This window comes from Camellia sinensis, chromosome 12 (genome assembly GCF_055761805.1).
Source record: "Camellia sinensis isolate YWXY chromosome 12, ASM5576180v1, whole genome shotgun sequence".
NCBI lineage: Eukaryota > Viridiplantae > Streptophyta > Magnoliopsida > Ericales > Theaceae > Camellia > Camellia sinensis.
Window position 1 is genome coordinate 113,803,554 of NC_138972.1, and position 18,185 is coordinate 113,821,738.

The following is an 18,185-nucleotide window of genomic DNA, read 5'->3' on the forward strand; positions in this document are numbered from 1 at the left end:
TTGTCCAAAATCACGTATGCATGCCTCTGCTCAAATCTCATAATTTATCGAAATCGTTTACTATTTATCAACATGTACAAATCAATACAATTCACACCATATCAATAAACTCATAATTAAATTCTTTGTTCCTTAACTCCACCACTTCGGCCCTCCACTTCTGGCCTACACATATATCCCATGTGCCTCCCGTATATCTAACACCGCTCCGAAGCCAAACTTGCACGGGGATATCGTCCCGAGTTTGACTCACACTCCCCGAATGGTTAGCATATACGTACGTGCGTAAATCAAAGCACTCGTCTACTCATGAGAACGAGGCAACAATATAAATAACATCTCATCAACATCATGAGACAAATATAACAATGCCGAGCATAAGGCATTAAACAACTCTCATAATCCTCACTTTTTTATACACTCTTTCTCACCATCACTCAAATAAAACAACAATCCATGGAGTCACGGTGGAGTATAAGGAATTTATCTATGGGTTTCTAATTTATTTTAATTTCATATAACCATGAGTGTGATTACAACCATAAAATAAATCCATATAAACACCCTTAACCTGGCATACACAACTTAATCAAAATAATTAAAATCAATCAATCATCTACATGCAAATATAAAATCAATTCAACCTCAAATAAATATAAATAAATAAATAAATAAAAACAACGAATTAAACATAAATCAAGGGAAGTGGGTTTTGTACTCACAATATTTTTTTTGAAGATCCAAGAAATATTTGAAAAACTAATAAAACCACCAAAGCAAAACTCTAATCTTTCCTTTTCTTCCCTCTCCTCTTTCTTCCTTGCCGCCGTCCCTCTCTTTGTCTTCTTTGATTTCTCACTCTCTCTCTCTCTCTCTCACAACTTGGTCTCTCCCTTTTCTTTTGATCTCCTAAACCTTATTATATATATAATAACCTAGTTGAATACTTCTTTGTTGCATTAGATATCACATTAAACCTTATGTAACCACCCAATTCATAAGTACAACATTACATCCATTAAATATCACATTAAATCTCATGTAACCACCCAATTAATAATTACAACATTAAATCCATTAAATATCACATTAAATCTCATATAACCCCCTAATTAATAAAGCCAACAATAAAATAAGATAATAATAACCATAATAATAATAAAATAATGACTTAAGAAAATTAGGATCGCTACAATGTGACTACTTGGGTATGGGATTTAGTTTCTGGGATGTTGATTGGATCCTTGGGTTTCTGTGAGTCTTGTTGGAAAAGCACTTGATCAATGTTGTTTCTAACCAGAACTCTAGTAACGCCTCGGGACTATCATTATTCGGAAATGAAATTCGTAAGCGCTTATGTGTTTATGTGCTTACGTGGAGTGAATTACAGTTGTCCATGTATTAGGACGCGAGTGTTTAGTTTTGGCACATTTATGAATGCGCTAACGCTCTTCGTTACCTTTATTAGGATGTCAGGACGAGGACGTGGTAGACGTGGCAGACGTGGTAGGCAGGAGATGCCTTTACCGGATGATATTCCGGCACAGCAGGAGGGGGTTGGCCAGGCCAATGTGGCCGAGCCAGCAGGTCAGGAGCCCGAGGGATAGCCGATGCTTTGAGGGAGTCTGTAGGTATTTTCTGAGCTGAGAATCCGATTCAGGCTCCAGTTCAGGCCCAGGTTGTTGAGGCAGGGCCTTCCTTCTTGAAAAGGGAGTTCTTCCGGTCTAACTCGGACGAGTTTATTGGGGATCCGAAGGAGCCACTAGAAGCTGACGAGTGGTTAGAGCAAATGAGTAAGACGTTCGAGATGCTAGGCATCGAGGACGGATCGTTGAAAGTGATCTTGGCATCCTTCCAGCTTAAAGGGAGTGCGGGTCAGTGGTGGAAATACATGAGGGGCCGTGTTACTGGCACGTGGGAGGCTTTTGTGGAGGCTTTTCAGGAGAAGTATTTATCTCCGGCAGTCAGGGAGAAGCTGAGAGACCAGTTCTGTCAACTTTTGCAGTTGAGTTCTTCAGTAGCCGAGTATGAGGCTGCCTTCACTAGCTTGTCCAGGTTCGCACCTGAACTTGTGGCGTCCGAGGAACGCCGCTGTATTGAGTTCGAGAAGAGGTTGAGGCGTGGCCTCAAGATGAGGGTTGGAGGTTCAATGATCCGAGACTATGAGCGCTTGGTTGACGCTGCAGCCCATATGGAAATCATAATGCAGGAAGAGGAGGGACAGAGAGGCTCCAAGAGGAGCCAAGATGGTCAGGGTGATGGCAGGAGACAGAGGGGTGCTAACCCTCAGCAGTCTCAGGGTGGTGTTGCTAGGTCGACTTTTCCAGTGCTGAGTGCAGGCTCGGGGAAAGGTAATCAGAGGGAGTTCACCGGTTACAAGTGTGGTCAGTTGGGCCACAAGGCTTCAGTTTGCCCACAGAGGGGAAGAGGTCAGAGAGCTGCTTCATCTTCAGCTAGACCGCAGAGCCAGAGTCAGGGCAGGGGTCAGCCCTTGTCTTGTTATCAGTGTGGTCAGCCTGGGCACCTGAAAAGGTTTTGCCCACAGTTGAGTGCCACTTCGGGCGCGTCTGGTTCTAGGCAGACGCAAGGTTTTCAGCCAGCTCAATCTGTGCAGGCCTCGAGGGCCAATCCGGGAGCTTCGTCATCCCAGTCAGTGCAGTAGTCGTTTGCTCCGAGGGGTGAGCAATTGGATCAGGGGCCTACAGGGCGCGTGTATGCTGTTACCGCGCAGGACCTAGTACCGGCTCCATCAGTAGTGAGAGGTACCTTTCTGTTTTGCAACTCGGTTGCTAGTGTATTGATTGATACAGGTGCATCTCATTCTTTTGTATCTGCTGCATTTGCATCTGTTTTGGAATTGGAGTTGGCACAGTTAGCATCTCCTATATGTGTAGTATCGCCTGTTGGTGGTGAGTTGATCTTGAAACAAGGTGTTAGAGGTTGTGATATAGAGGTCGCCGACCATAGGCTTCCTTTTCCTTTTGTTGCCATGCCCATGAAGGGTTTTGATGTTATTTTGGGTATGGACTGGCTATCGTTATACCGGGCTGTTATTGATTGCTACCACCAGAGGGTCACAGTTTGTACCTTGAGAGGGGAGTGTTTCCATTTCTTGGGGGATCGGGTTGGTAGTGTGTTGCCACCGATGTATGATCCGCGAGGACGGAATAAGCTTAGTGGTCTACTTGCTAGCTTTATGAGTGGTGAGTGTAATGAGACCCAGATTGTATTGCCGAGGGTGGTTTGTGAGTATTCGGATGTTTTTCTCGAGGATCTCATTAGTTTGCCACCTCACCGAGAGATAGAGTTCTCTATTGATTTAGTGCCCGGCACAGCGCCGATTTCTATGGCACCTTATCGTTTTGCCCCAGCCGAGTTGAGTGAGTTGAAGATTCAGCTCCAGTAATTGCTAGATAAGGGTTTTGTTCGCCCTAGTGTTTCGCCGTGGAGAGCACCGGCCCTCTTTGCTAAAAAGAAAGATGGTGCCTTGAGACTGTGTATAGACTACCGGAAGTTGAATCGGGCTATGGTCAAGAATAAGTACCCTATGCCCCGTATAGATGATCTGTTTGACCAGTTGAAGGGTTCCCGTTATTTCTCTAAGATAGACTTGAGATCGGGTTACCACCAGTTGAGGGTCAGGGAGGAGGATATTCCAAAGACGGCATTCCGTACGCGGTATGGCCATTATGAGTTTCTAGTAATGCCATTCGGGCTTACCAATGCATCGACAGTCTTTATGGACTTGATGAATCAGATCTTTCGGGAATTCTTGGATCAATTTGTAGTCGTTTTCGTGGACGACATTCTTATCTATTCGCCTTCTGAGGAGGAGCACGAGGAACACTTGAGAGTGGTGCTTGAGTTGCTTAGAGCCCATAGGCTGTATGCCAAGTTTGGGAAGTGTGAGTTCTAGCTAGGAGAGGTCAAATTCTTAGGCCATGTGGTATCCGGGTGTTGATACATCCAAGGTAGAGGCAGTGCAATATTGGGCACAGTCAGCGTTTTTGAGATCCGTAGTTTTCTGGGATTAGCCGGGTATTACCGTCGGTTTGTGAAAGATTTCTCCAGACTAGCTTCGCCGTTGACTAGACTGACTCAGAAGTGAGTCAAATTTGTATAGAGTGAGACTTGTGAAAAGTTGTTCCAAGAGTTGAAAGTTAGATTGACCACCGCTCCGATCTTGATTATTCCCGAGAGAGGGTTAGGTTATGCAGTTTATTGTGATGCCTCACGAGAGGGTTTGGGTTGTGTGTTGATGCAAGAGGGGAAAGTGGTAGCTTATGGCTCACGTTAGTTGAAAATACACGAGAAGAATTACCCCACACACGACCTAGAGTTAGCAGCAGTGATCTTTGCCTTGAAGATTTGGAGGCATTACCTTTATGGTGAGAGGTTCGAGGTGTTCTCGGACCACAAGAGTTTGAAGTATCTGTTTACACAGAGAGACTTGAATTTGAGACAGAGGAGATGGATGGAGTTCATTGAGGACTATGATTTTGAGTTGCACTATCACCCGGGAAAGGCCAATGTTGTGGCCGATGCCCTTAGTAGGAAATCCATTAGTGATGTAGCTGGTATAGCCATCCGGGAATGGGAGATGTTGGGTGCACTTGGCGAGTTTGATTTGTTTCTGGGCGAATCTGTTGAGGTTACGGCCTTGTTTTCTGTTGTTGTGCAGCCTACACTTGTGACCCGAGTCTTAGAGGCACAGAGAGGTGACCTTAAGGTAGAATCCTTCCGAGAGAAGATCTCCAGTGGGAAAGTTGAGAAGGGTTTGACGGTGTATCCCGACCAGAGTGTGAGATACCGAGACCGTTTGTTTGTGCCAGAGTCTTGCCGAGAGGAAGTACTCCGAGAGTTCCATCATTCACGCCTTGCGATGCATCCGGGAGGCACTAAGATGTACCGGGATTTGGGTCACCAGTTTTGGTGGCAGGGTATGAAGAGAGATGTGGCTGTTTTCGTATCGAAGTGCCTTACTTGCCAGCAAGTGAAGGTCAGCGAGTTTGTTGCAACCCTTGCCTATTGCCGAGTGGAAGTGGGAACATGTCACTATGGACTTCGTTGTAGGTCTTCCGAGGACTCAGCGGGGTAGTGATGCCATTTGGGTGGTTGTAGACCGGTTACTAAGTCGGTGCACTTTATTCCTATGCGCATGAGAGATTTGGTAGATCATCTCGCCGACTTGTATATTCGGGACATAGTGAGATTGCACAGGGTCCCAGTGACGATCGTCTCAGATAGAGATCCTTGTTTTACTGCTAGGTTGTGGCAGAGTTTGCAGAGTGCCTTGGGCACTAAGTTGACCTTTAGTACGGCTTATTATCCTCAGACTGACGGGCAGTCCGAGCGTACTATTCAAATCCTTGAGGATATGCTTCGAGGTTGTGTCCTTGACTTTAGTGGGACGTGGGAGAGGCACTTGCCATTGGTAGAGTTTGCTTACAACAACAGTTTTCAGTCTAGCATCGGTATGGCACCGTTTGAGGCCTTGTATGGTCGACCGTGTAGGTCTCCAGTGTGTTGGGCCAAGGTGGGTGATGCACCTTTGTTAGGTCCGGAGTTGGTTAGGGAGACGACGGAGAAAGTTGAGCTTATCCGTAGGAGGCTTGTTACAGCCTAGAGTCGCCAAAAGAGTTATGCCGACCGTAGGAGGAGACCTTTGGCGTTTGAGGTAGGTGATCACGTCTTCTTGAAAATATCACCTAGGTGAGGTGTGATGAGGTTTGGGAAGAGTGGAAAGTTATCCCCTTGGTTTGTCGGAGGTCGCTTATCGTTTAGCTTTACCACCGCAGTTGTCTGGAGTCATGACGTGTTTCATGTGAGTATGCTTCGGAAGTATGAGCCAGATCCATCGCCTGTATTGGATTGGACCGACTTAGAGGTTGATGAGGATGCCTTGTATGAGGAGAGACCGATTCAGGTCTTCGATAGGCGGGATCAAGTCTTACGAGACAAGACCATTCCCTTGGTAAAAGTCTTGTGGAAACATCACGGAGTGGAGGAAACCACTTGGGAACGTGAGTTGGAGGTCCGAGAGAGATATTCGGATCTATTTATGGATGTTTGAGCATGTATTGTATATTTTGTTGTATTGTTGAACCTTAAGGGTATGTTTGATTCACTTCACTATTAGTGAAGTATTAATAATCCTATCAAATTAGTGTGGTGTTAACTATCCCACCCCTACCCCATTACTAATAATCCTACAAATTTGTTGGATTAATTATCCATTGGATTAATAATCCTAAACCAAAGTATCAAAACAAACATAGGATGATTGGGCCCACGGATTAATAATCCTAATCCCATGCTTTAATCCTTCCAATCAAACATACCCTAAGAGTATTGAATATATCTTAGGTTGTAAAACATGGTTTATGTTTTGATTTAATGGAAGTATTTTGAAACTTGCCTCAAAATGGAAGTTTAATGTAACATTGCATATGTTGGATGTATTGTAGAAATGAAATATATCATGAATACTGAATATGATATAGAATTGTGGAATGTAGTATTGAAATTTGTGGAATTTCAGGGAATGCATAACTATAATGCATGTTGTGGAAAATGTTGTAAACTGCCTCTTGAAAAGAGATGAGATGACCAGTAATGGGTCGAGTTGTTAAAATTCGCATTGTGATAATGTTGGGAATTGAAAAAATCTTGTTTTTGAAAAACTTGTATTTAATTTCGGGGACGAAATTCTTTAAGGGGGGGAGGTTATAGCGATCCCGGTTGTCCTTTTACTGTTCTGTTGTATTTCAGACTCGGTTCCGTGGAGTTGGTAGTTGTATCTATCTTGTTGTCGTCCTTTAATTCCATTTGTCTGAGTTTTAGGATGTGTTGGGCATGTTTCGAACAGGTGGGTTGAACCTTGGTCTGTAATCTTGTTGCTAGGTTTTAGTCATTCCGCTCGAGCGGGCCTTGTTGCGCTCGAGCGGAGATTGCACACTCCCAGTATTTTGTGTCTCTGCAAAACTTATGCAGGTGTGATTTTTACGCTCCAGCGGTAGCGCTCGAGCGGGTACTCTGGCGCTCGAGCGGGTAGTGCTTTTTGGTGTAAATTCTGGGAGAGGGAAATCTACGCTCGAGTGGACTGGTTTTCACGCTCGAGCAGATGTACTTTATTCTTGTGTCTTGGCGCTCGAGCGGGCCTTCTTGTGCTCGAGCGTACCTAGTTTTTTGTTCTTGACGCTCAAGTGTTGTGTTCTCTGCTCGAGCGGGAGTGTCGTATATCAGTTAGCAGCTGGGCATTTTAAAATCACTTTTTACATTCTCTCTCTCTCTCTTACTTTCTAAAAAGATAGTTTGAGAGCTCCTCTCTCTAGAAACTCCCTTCTCTCTAGGGTTTGATCTAGTTAGAGTGTCTTACTATCCTCCGGCCTTTGTAAAAAGTGTGTGGATCGTCGAGGGCTCCATTTTGATCTTCATTGTCACTTTCATCTTCATCAGATTCTGATTCATCATCCCAAGTGATAGCGAGGGCTTTTTTCTTCCTCAAACGAGGAGGACATTCTGAAGCAAAGTGGCCAAATCCTTGGCATTCATAGCATTGGACTCTTTCAGCATTCCCTTGTATCTTTCCTTTCTCCTTCTTGGCTATAGAATTAATTTTGAGTTTATCTTTGCCTTTAGATTTATGAGTATGAGTAGATTCCAAAAGATTAGGATTCTTTTTCAAAAAAGATTTTTTAAATTGTTTAACAAAAGCAACCGTAATCTTGGAATCTATCTCACAATCCTCATCAGAATCCTCTCCAACTCTATGAGCACTACTCAAAGCAATATCTTTTTGTTTCTTTTTGAAATTCCTATGTGCCTCATAAGTTTGGAGGTTTCCAACAAACTGATCTAGTTTGAGGTTGTCAACATCTTGAGCCTCCTCAATAGCCGTAACTTTTGGTTAGAACCGATCGGGCAAGGATCTCAAAATTTTTCCCACTACTTTGGATTCTGATATTTTTTCACCTAAATTGAAGCTGGAATTTACAATGTCACTCAACTTCGCATAAAATTCATCAAAGGTCTCACTATCTTTCATTGAAAGGTTTTCGAAACTAGACGTGAGCCTTTGAAGTTTTGAGCGTTTAACAGAATGAGTGCCCTCATGAATAGTTTGTAAGATATCCCAAGCCTCTTTTGCGACTTCACAATTGCAAATTCGAATAAACTCTTCAGGTGTGACAGCGCAAAAGAGAGAATTGATAGCTTTACTATTCCAACTACTATTTTGGTAATCAATTGTGTCCCACTTTTCAATTGGTTTGGGGAAAGTTACTCCATTAACGGTAATTGTTGGTTCAGTCCACCCATTCATGACAGATTGTCAAACTTTTTCATCTATAGATTTCAAAAACGATCTCATCCGAACTTTCCAAAAAGAATAATTGGATCCGTCAAGTAGGGGTAGTCGAACCATAGAATTTCCCTCACGAATTGCATCCATTATCACAAATCAAACAAGATCTCGCTCAAAAGTTTTAAAAAACAAACGAGCAACCTGCTCTGATACCAATTGAAAAATCTAGAAATCCCCTAGATGTTGATTTGTGATTATGTATCAATTTTAAGCAATATATAACAATCCCAATCAAACAATCAAGACAAATCGACACAACGATTTTACGTAAAAAAAACCACAATTGGACACCTCCAATTGTGATAAAAAAAACCATGGGCAACAGCCACAAAACAATCCACTAAGAAGATATAAAAGAATTACACAGGTATACTCTCAATTACCTAGCGAATCCACGCCCGAATTGAACCAACCTCTATGTGTCTCTTCCAACCCCGTCTTCACCTCGGAATTGTCTTGACGATAAGCCACTCCAGAATCCACCAAAGCTTCAGGCTCGAATTCTTCAAAATCCAACGAAAAACAACTCTCTTTTGTGTAGAACAAACAAATAATCCTTTGATGTATGCCCTTTAAACCATGAGTTGAATACTCAATCAAAACATCAAAGTAAACTAGCAAAATATCCCTAGATATAAACCTTAGAACCCAAAAAGAAGATCTGGAGAACTTATCCAAGTTTTGGGAGAAAACCAACTAATTATAGAAAACCAAAGTAATCCAAGTTTTGAAAGAAAACCAATTCTTCATAGAAATCCAAATTTTGAAGCTCGCTCGGTCCCCTCGAGCGTGGGACTTCCCGCTCGAGCGGAGGATTCAAAATTGTGTGATTCATATAGGCTTCACACTCGAGCGGAAGTTGCCACGCTCGAGTGCTGAATCACACCATCCAGTACTTTTTCCAGGCGAAGCAGAGATGTTGTGAGCTTGCAATCCCCGCTCGAGCGTCACTTTCCCCGCTCGAGCGGGGAGACCAAAATTGGAAGATCTGGAAAACTAGATCCTGTTACAACCTTGATTTTGATCCATGGAAATTGACAAAGGCACGATTCGGGTTGCATTTGCATCTAATAAACTCATAGCCTCACTGAAATAAAATGTGCGAAAACAAATACAACTGAAAGGAGTTTTGTCGAACGAGGTTGCCAAAAATAAAACCTAACATTTAATGAACTGATATCAAAAACGTTACAACACTTCTCAATTAAAGCATCACATCCTATAAAGACATATATATACACACACATACATATGTGTGTGTACAGATAATAACAGTTTACCATGAATGTTAAATAGTAATAATTATTATTATAATAAGAGCATACAAAATTGGCGTTTCTATAGCACAATTAATAACACAAATTGGCAAAAATTCAATACTATTCCTTGTTTGGCTACTCCTAAAATAGGCAGCAAAACAAAGCATCTTCCTCTCACAATTAGTTAAAACAAATACAAACGATCCTCATATCTTCAATGAACTGATATCAAAAACATTACAACACTTCTCAATTAAAGCATCACATCCTATAAAGAGATACATGTACACACGCATACATATGTGTGTGTACATATAATAGCAGTTTACCATGAAGGCTAAATAGTAATAATTATTATTATAATAAGATCGTACAAAATTGGCGTTTCTATTGCACAATTAATAACACAAATTGGCAAAAATTCAATACTATTCATTGTTTGGCTACACCAAAAATATGCAGCAAAACAAAACATCTTCCTCTCACAATTAGTTAAAACAAATACAAACGATCCTCATATATTTAATGAACTGATATCAAGAACATTACAACACTTCTCAATTAAAGCATCACATCCAATAAAGACATATATATACACACACATACATATGTGTATGTACAGATAATAACAGTTTACCATGAATGCTAAATAGTAATAATTATTATTATAATAAGAACATACAAAATTGGCGTTTCTATAGCACAATTAATAACACAAATTGGCAAAAATTCAATATTATTCCTTGTTTGGCAACTCCTAAAATAGGCAGCAAAACAAAGCATCTTCCTCTCATAATTAGTTAAAACAAATATAAACGATCCTCATATCTTTAATGAGTTGATATCAAGAACGTTACAACATTTCTCAATTAAAGCATCACATCCTATAAATACATATATGTACACACACACATACATATGTGTGCGTACATATAATAGCAGTTTACCATTAAATAGTAATAATTATTTTTATAATAAGAGCATACAAAATTGGCGTTTCTATAGTACAATTAATAACATAAATTGGCAAAAATTCAATACTATTCCTTGTTTTGCTACTCCTAAAATAGGCAGCAAAACAAAGCATCTTCCTCTCTCAATTAGTTCAAACAAATAGAAACGATCCTCATATCTTTAATGAACTGATATCAAGAACGTTACAACACTTCTCAATTAAAGCATCACATCCTATAAAGACATATATGTACACACACATACATATGTGTGTATACATATAATAGCAGTTTACCATGAATGTTAAATAGTAATAATTATTATTATAATAAGAGCATACAAAATATGCGTTTCTATAGCACAATTAATAACTCAAATTGGCAAAAATTCAATACTATTCCTTGTTTAGCTACTCCTTAAATAGGCAGCAAAGCAAAGCATCTTCCTCTCACAATTAGTTAAAACAAATACAAACGAACCTCATCTTTTTAATGAACTGATATCAAGAACGTTACAACACTTCTCAATTAAAGCATCACATCCCATAAAGACATATATGTGCATACAAATGCATATGTGTGTGTACATATAATAACAGTTTACCACGAATGTTAAATGGCTATAATTATTATTATAATAAGAGCATACAAAATTGGCGTTTCTATTGCACAATTAATAACACAAATTGGCAAAAATTCAATATTATTCCTTGTTTGGCTACTCCTAAAATAGGCAGCAAAACAAAGCATTTTCCTCTCACAATTAATTTAAACAAATACAAACGATCCTCGTATCTTTAATGAACTGATACCAAGAACGTTACAAAACTTCTCAATTAAAGAATCACATCCTATAAAGACATATATGTACATACACATACATATGTGTGTACATATAATAGCAGTTTACCGTCATTGTTAAATAGTAATAATTATTATTATAATAAGAGCGTACAAAATTGGCCTTTCTATAGCACAATTAATAACACAAATTAGCAAAATTTCAATACTATTCCTTGTTTGGCTATTTCTAAAATTGGCAGCAAAACAAAACATCTTTCTCTCCCAATTAGGTAAAACAAATACAAACGATCCTCATATTTTTAATGAACTGATACGAAGAACGTTACGACACCTGCCTTGAAATGAAAGTTTATTTTAACATTGTATTTGTTAATGATGTTTTAGAAATGCAAATATAATATTGGCATTGAATGTTGGAGATTATATTGTGATTTGCCTCTTGAAAAGAGATGAGATGACCGGTAGTGGGTCAGGTTGTTGAATATTGAGTTGTAATATTGTAAAGAATTGAGAGAAACATGTTTTTGAAAGCTTGTACTTAATTTCGGGGACGAAATTCCTTAAGGGGTTGAGGTTATAGCGATCCCAGTTTTTCCTTCCTTATTTGTTGTATCCGGACTTAGGTTCTGTGGAGTTGGTTGTTGTATATGTCTTGTTGTCATCCTTTAATTCCATATATTTGGGTTTTAAATTGTTTTGGGCATGTTTCGAACAGGTGGGTTGAGTTTTGGTCTCAAGTGTTGTTGCCCAGGTTTTTTGTGGTCCGCTAAAGCGGGTCCCTTTGCGCTCGAGTGGAGTTTGCACACTTTCAGTAACTTGTGCGTCTGTAAAACTACTGCAGATCTGTTTTTCATGCTCAAGCGGGTTTCATTACGCTCGAGCTGGTCGCGCTCGAGTGGGTCCCTTTGCGCTCGAGCGGGTGTTCAATGTCTGTAAAAGTTCTAGGAGGATGTAATCTACGCTCGAGCGGATTCCCTTTTTGCGCTCGAGTGGGTGGTGTTTTGTTTTGTGCCTTGGCGCTCGAGCGGGTCCTTTTGCGCTCGAACGGGTCAAGTTTTTGTGTTTGACGCTCGAGCGTCCTATTCTCCGCTCGAGCGGGTCATGCGTATATCAGATCTGGACTGTAATATTTTAAATCACTTTTTACACTCTCTCTCTCTCTTACTTTTCAAAATCTCCATTGGAGAGCTTCTCTCTCTAAAAACACAACTTCTCTCTGAGGCTTGATCTAGTTTGAGTGATCCCCCACCCTTGTCCCTTTGTAAAAAGTGTAGAGCTTGGTGTGGGCTATCTATCAATCCGAAAATCTTGGGGTTTGGAGCATTTCGAATTTCTTCATCTTCTCCACCTGGTTTCATCTCTTGAGGTAGGGATAACTACTCATTTTTATGAGCTTTAACCTAAATGTTGAGCTTTTTGTATAAATGGTTTGATTTGGGAAGTTAGGGCTTGAGATGTGTTATATTGGAAAAAGGGGCTTTGTTCTTTGGGCCAATACATTAGTATGTTGGGTCTTAACATGAGATTAGTGTTGTGTATGGTTGATATTTGGACCTTTGGATCAATATTGAGAAATGAGGGAGGAAGCCCTAATTTGTTGTATAAATTAATTGGTATAATTAATTTAGAAAATTGTGGATATGTGAAATTGAGTTGGGAATAATGAAATTGGCTCATTATGAGATAGAATGGTGGAGTTGGAATTATTAATGTAATGCCCTCAAAATAAACCCATCAATCATATATTATTGACATAAGAGAATAAAGCATAATTACATTTCATCAGAGTATTCATTACAAAATGTATTACATGTTGACAACAGAAGTAAATGCCCTACGGGCTTACAACTTTCCAAGCCAACACTTGGTTACAAAAAGAGTGAGTACTAACTCAAAACAGATAATAAGCCCTTGGCTTGGTACACATGTAATACAAAAATGTAATCACAAAAGATGTCCCAGCCACTATGCCTCTCAAGCTACGTCCTTGGAGGTGGCATGCTACCTGTAACTGAAAATGATGTCCCATATAGGGTGAGCCAACGCCCAGTAGAGATATGCTAAACATAATATGAACAATAACTAAAACATTAGCATTTGATAAATGTTTAACTCACATAAATAGATTCATAACCCATTTCAATTACATGACAAATGTGTCCATGTTTCATTCCACTTTCCATTTCTTAACCAATTTCTCAATTCATAACTATGGCTCAAAACCAGGCCAAACAATTTAAATGAGATTACATCTCATATCAACAGTACTTCCATTTCAATTGAGATAACAACTCAAATTAAACACTTCATACTTCACAATAGATACACATAATTGTTGTATCAATCTCAAATAAAACACTTCCTTACTTCATATATGATACACAGATTTGCTGTATCAATACTTCAATAGATACATATATTTGCTGTATCGATGGAGTCCATCTCCTATCTCCTCCCAAACAATATCCGGTTTAGGAGTCCATCTCATATCTTCTCCTAAACTGTGGAGTACATCCCCTATCTCCTCCCACACAATACAATGTATATAAACACATATCATATACATAATCAATCAATACATAAATTTGATGTATTATTCCAACCGTCATATTCGATGACATATTCAATTGATTAGTTTTAGTTTGCCTAATCATCATGCATTGTCTACAACAATCAAGACTATCCTCCACCGATAGCCCAAAGCAATTATTTCTAAACAGAAAATAATTACGTCAACAGATAATTTATCAACAATTTTCAAAGGTGAGTGATTAATAAATCCAACTCCACTATTCCATCTCATATTATGCCAATTTCATTGATTCCAACTTAATTTCATGTTTCCATAATTTCCCAAATTAATTACATGGATTAATTTGTCATAACAATTTAGGATTTTTTCCCCCTTTTCTCAATATTGACCCAAAGGCCCAAGATGACTTCAATAACATCAATACTAGCATTTTAAGACCCAAAATACACATTTATGAGCCAAAATAACAAAACCCCTCTTTATACTTTTAGAAACCCTAACACCCAAAATCACCCAACTTCAACATTAAATCGATATGACTAAAAATTTATGTCAAAGATCATATAAATGAGTAGTTATCCCTACCTCAAGAGATGAAACCCAAAGGAGATGATGAAGAAATCCCGAAGTGCTCCAAATCAAGAAATTTTCAGATTGATAGGAAGCCCACACCAAGCTCTACACTTTTTGTAAAGGCTCAAGGGTAAGAGATCACTCTAACTAGATCAAATCCTAGAGATAAGGTAGAGTTTTAGAGTGAGGTGCTCTCCAGTGGGGGTTTTCGAAAAGTAAGAGAGAGAAAGGAAATCAAAAAGTGATCCTAAAAGGTAAAACTCGGACTGATATAAAAGTCACTCCGCTCGAGCGTGGAAACCCCCGCTCAAGCGTCACACACAAACTCACGCTCGAGCGTCAAAATGCCCGCTCAAGCGTCTGATGCACACTCACAGAAGTTTTGCAGATGATGGTCCCTGCTCGAGCGTCAAACTCCTCGCTCGAGCGGAGGAACAAAATCAAAGGGTCACGCTCGAGCGTCAAAACTCTCGCTCAAGCGTACGAATACCTGCAGAGAAAAATACTGGGAGATGGAAATTCATGCTCGAGTGTCAAAATGCTCGCTCGAGCGGAGAAGCAACAACAAAGGGCCCGCTCGAGCGTGAAGGCCAAATTCTGAGCATCAACTTTTGGTTTCAAAGCACAACCAACCTGTTTCAAACCTGCCCAACACAACCCAAGACTCAAATACAAAGAGTAAAGGATGGAAATGAGAATGAGACAACAACTCATCCACGGAACCGAGTCCGGAATACAATAAATAAAGAGAGGAGAAACCAGGATCGCTATAATTAATCACTCACCTGTGAAAATTGTTGATAATTTATCTGTTGAATGAAATTATTATATGTTTAGAAATAATTGCTTTGGGCTATCGGTGGAGGATAGTCTTGATTGTTGTAGACAATGCATGATGATTAGGCGAATTAAAACTAATCAATGGAATATGTCATTGAATATGATGGTTGGAATAATACATTAAATTTATATGTTGATTGATTATGTATATGATATGTGTTTATATACATTGTGTTGTGTAGGAGGAGATAGGGGATGTACTCCACGGTTTAGGAGGAGATAGGGGATGGACTCCTAAACCGGATATTATTTGGGAGGAGACAGGGGATGCACTCCATTGATACAGCAAATATGTGTATCTATTGAAGTGTTGATACAGCGAATATGTGTATCTATTGTGAAGTATGGAAGTGTTTAAATGTGTTATCGGTACAGCAAATATGTGTATCTATTGTGAACTATGGAAGTATTGTTGATGTAAGCTGTGGTCTCATGGGAATTGTTTGGGCAGGTTCTGAGCCATGTCTATGAATTGAAAATCGGTTAAGTAAAGGAAAGAGGAATGAAACATGGACATATTTGTCATGTAATTGAACTGGGTTATGAATTGATTTATGTGGGTTAAACATTTATCAAATGTTAATATTTTAGTTTTTGCTCATATTATGTTTAGCATATCTCTACTGGGTGTTAGCTCACCCTATATGGGACATCATTTTTAGGTACAGGTGTTATGCCACCTCCAAGGACGTAGCTTGGGAGGCTTGAGGCTGTTAGACTCTTTTTTTTTATTATTTTTGTTGTATTACATGTATATCAAGCCAAGGGCTTATTTTGTGTAGAGTTAGTACTCTCCTTTTTGTAACTAAGTGTTGACTTGGAAAGTTGTAAGCCTATAAGGGCATTTACTTTTGTTGTCAATGTGTAATATCTTTTGTAAGAATACTCTGATGATTGTAATATGAAATCTCTTCTCTTTAACGTGAATGTATGTTATGATGGGTTTATTTTTTAGGGCGTTACAACACTTCTCAATTAAAGCATCACATCCTATAAAGACATATAGCGATCCCGATTTTTCCTTCCTTATTTACTGTATTCCAGACTCGGTTCCGTTGATAGTTGTGGTTGTTTGTATTTCATTTCCGTCCTTTAATGCTTTGGATTGGAGTTTAGAATTGTTTTGGGCATGTTTCGAACAGGTGGGTTGAGTTTTGGTCTCAAGTGTTGTTGCCCAGGTTTTTGGTGATCCGCTCAAGCGGATCCCTTTGCGCTCGAGCGGAGTTTGCACACTTTCAGGGTGTGTTTGTTTTGAAGGATTAGGGGGTGGGATTGGACTATTAGTCCCACCAGACTAATAGTCCATTGTTTGTTTCATTTTTTTTGCTCCGGACTAATAGTCCCCCAGACTATTAGTCCCACAAATATGGGACTATCCTATCCCATGGGGGAGGGTGGGATAGAAACCATAGGATTGGTATCCCATGGGATTATTTTGTGAAATGTCCATTTTACCCTCAATGCTATTACTTAGCAAACAATTAGAAAAAGATAAAATAGTCTTTTGAACATTTATAAATTATTTTTTTAGTGTTGTTAATTTAAAATTATATATTAAATAAAAAATTTTAATTATAAATTATAAATTAAAAATTAAATTTAATTAAAAATAATAAATTATAAATTATGGCCCTATAAATTAAATTTTTTTAGTGTTGTTAAAAAATTAAATTTACATGTTAAATTAAATTATTTTTTTAGTGTTGTTAATTTAAATTATATATTAAATAAAAAATGTAAATTATAAATTATAAATTATGGCCTTATAAATTAAATTTTTTTAGTGTTGTTGAAAATGTAATTTATATATTAAATAAAATTATTTTTTATTGTTATTAATTTAAAATTATATATTAAACAAAAAATATAAATTATAAATTATAAATTTAATTTAATTGAAAATAATAAATTAAAATAATTAAAATATTGTGCAAAAAATAAAATAAAACAATTTTTTATTTAATCTAGTTAAAAATAATTAAAATATTGAAGCTATGTTTAATATTGCTATTACTTAGTAAATAATTGAAAATGATAAAATAATCATTTGAGCATTTATCCTTCTCCATAATATCCCAAACAAACATTGGATAACTAAAAATAGTCCAATCCAGACATCTCATCTCATGACTAAACAAACATAGGATACAAATTTAGTCCAACCAAATAGTCTCGGGACAATGTATCCCAGGACTAATAGTCCGATAGATTACAATCCCCCCTTATCCAGTCTGTCCAAACAAACGCACCCTCAGTATCTTGTGCGTTTGCAAAGCTACTGCAGATGTGTTTTTCACGCTCGAGCGGATTTCCTTACGCTCAAGCGGGTCGCGCTTGAACGGGTGTTCAATGTCTATAAAAGTTCTAGGAGGATGTACTCTACGCTCGAGCGGGTTTCCTTTTTGCGCTCGAGTGGGTACTTCTGCGCTCGAGCGGGTCAAGTTTTTGTGTTTGACACTCGAGGGTCCTATTCTCTGCTCGAGCAGGTCATGCGTATATCAGATCTGGACTGTGATATTTTAAATCACTTTTTACACTCTCTTTCTCTCTCTTACTTTTCAAAACCTCTATTGGAAAGCTCCTCTCTCTAAAAACACAACTTCTCTCTAGGGTTTGATCTAGTTTGAGTGATCCACCCCCTTAGTGTCTTTGTAAGAAGTGTAGAGCTTGGCTTGGGCTACCTATCAATCCAAAAATCTTGGGATTTGAAGCACTTTCGATTTCTTCCTCTTCCTCCTTTGAGCTCCGAATTTGAGGTAGGGATAACTACTCTTTTTTATGAGCTTTAACCTAAATGTTGAGTTTTTTGTATAAATTATTTGATTTGGGAAGTTAGGGTTTGAGATGTGTTATATTGG

General features: G+C 38.8%; 1 protein-coding gene across 1 annotated transcript in view; it reads left to right on the plus strand.

Moving 5' to 3' along the window:
* Positions 1 to 18,185, plus strand: part of LOC114276403 (putative glucan 1,3-beta-glucosidase A) — a 51,326-nt gene that overhangs the window by 22,521 nt on the left and 10,620 nt on the right. Inside the window, exon 3 of the mRNA XM_082899643.1 lies at positions 5,728 to 5,745. Within this exon, the coding sequence (XP_082755769.1) occupies positions 5,728 to 5,745 (18 nt within the window). The remainder of the gene's footprint in view (positions 1 to 5,727; positions 5,746 to 18,185) is intronic.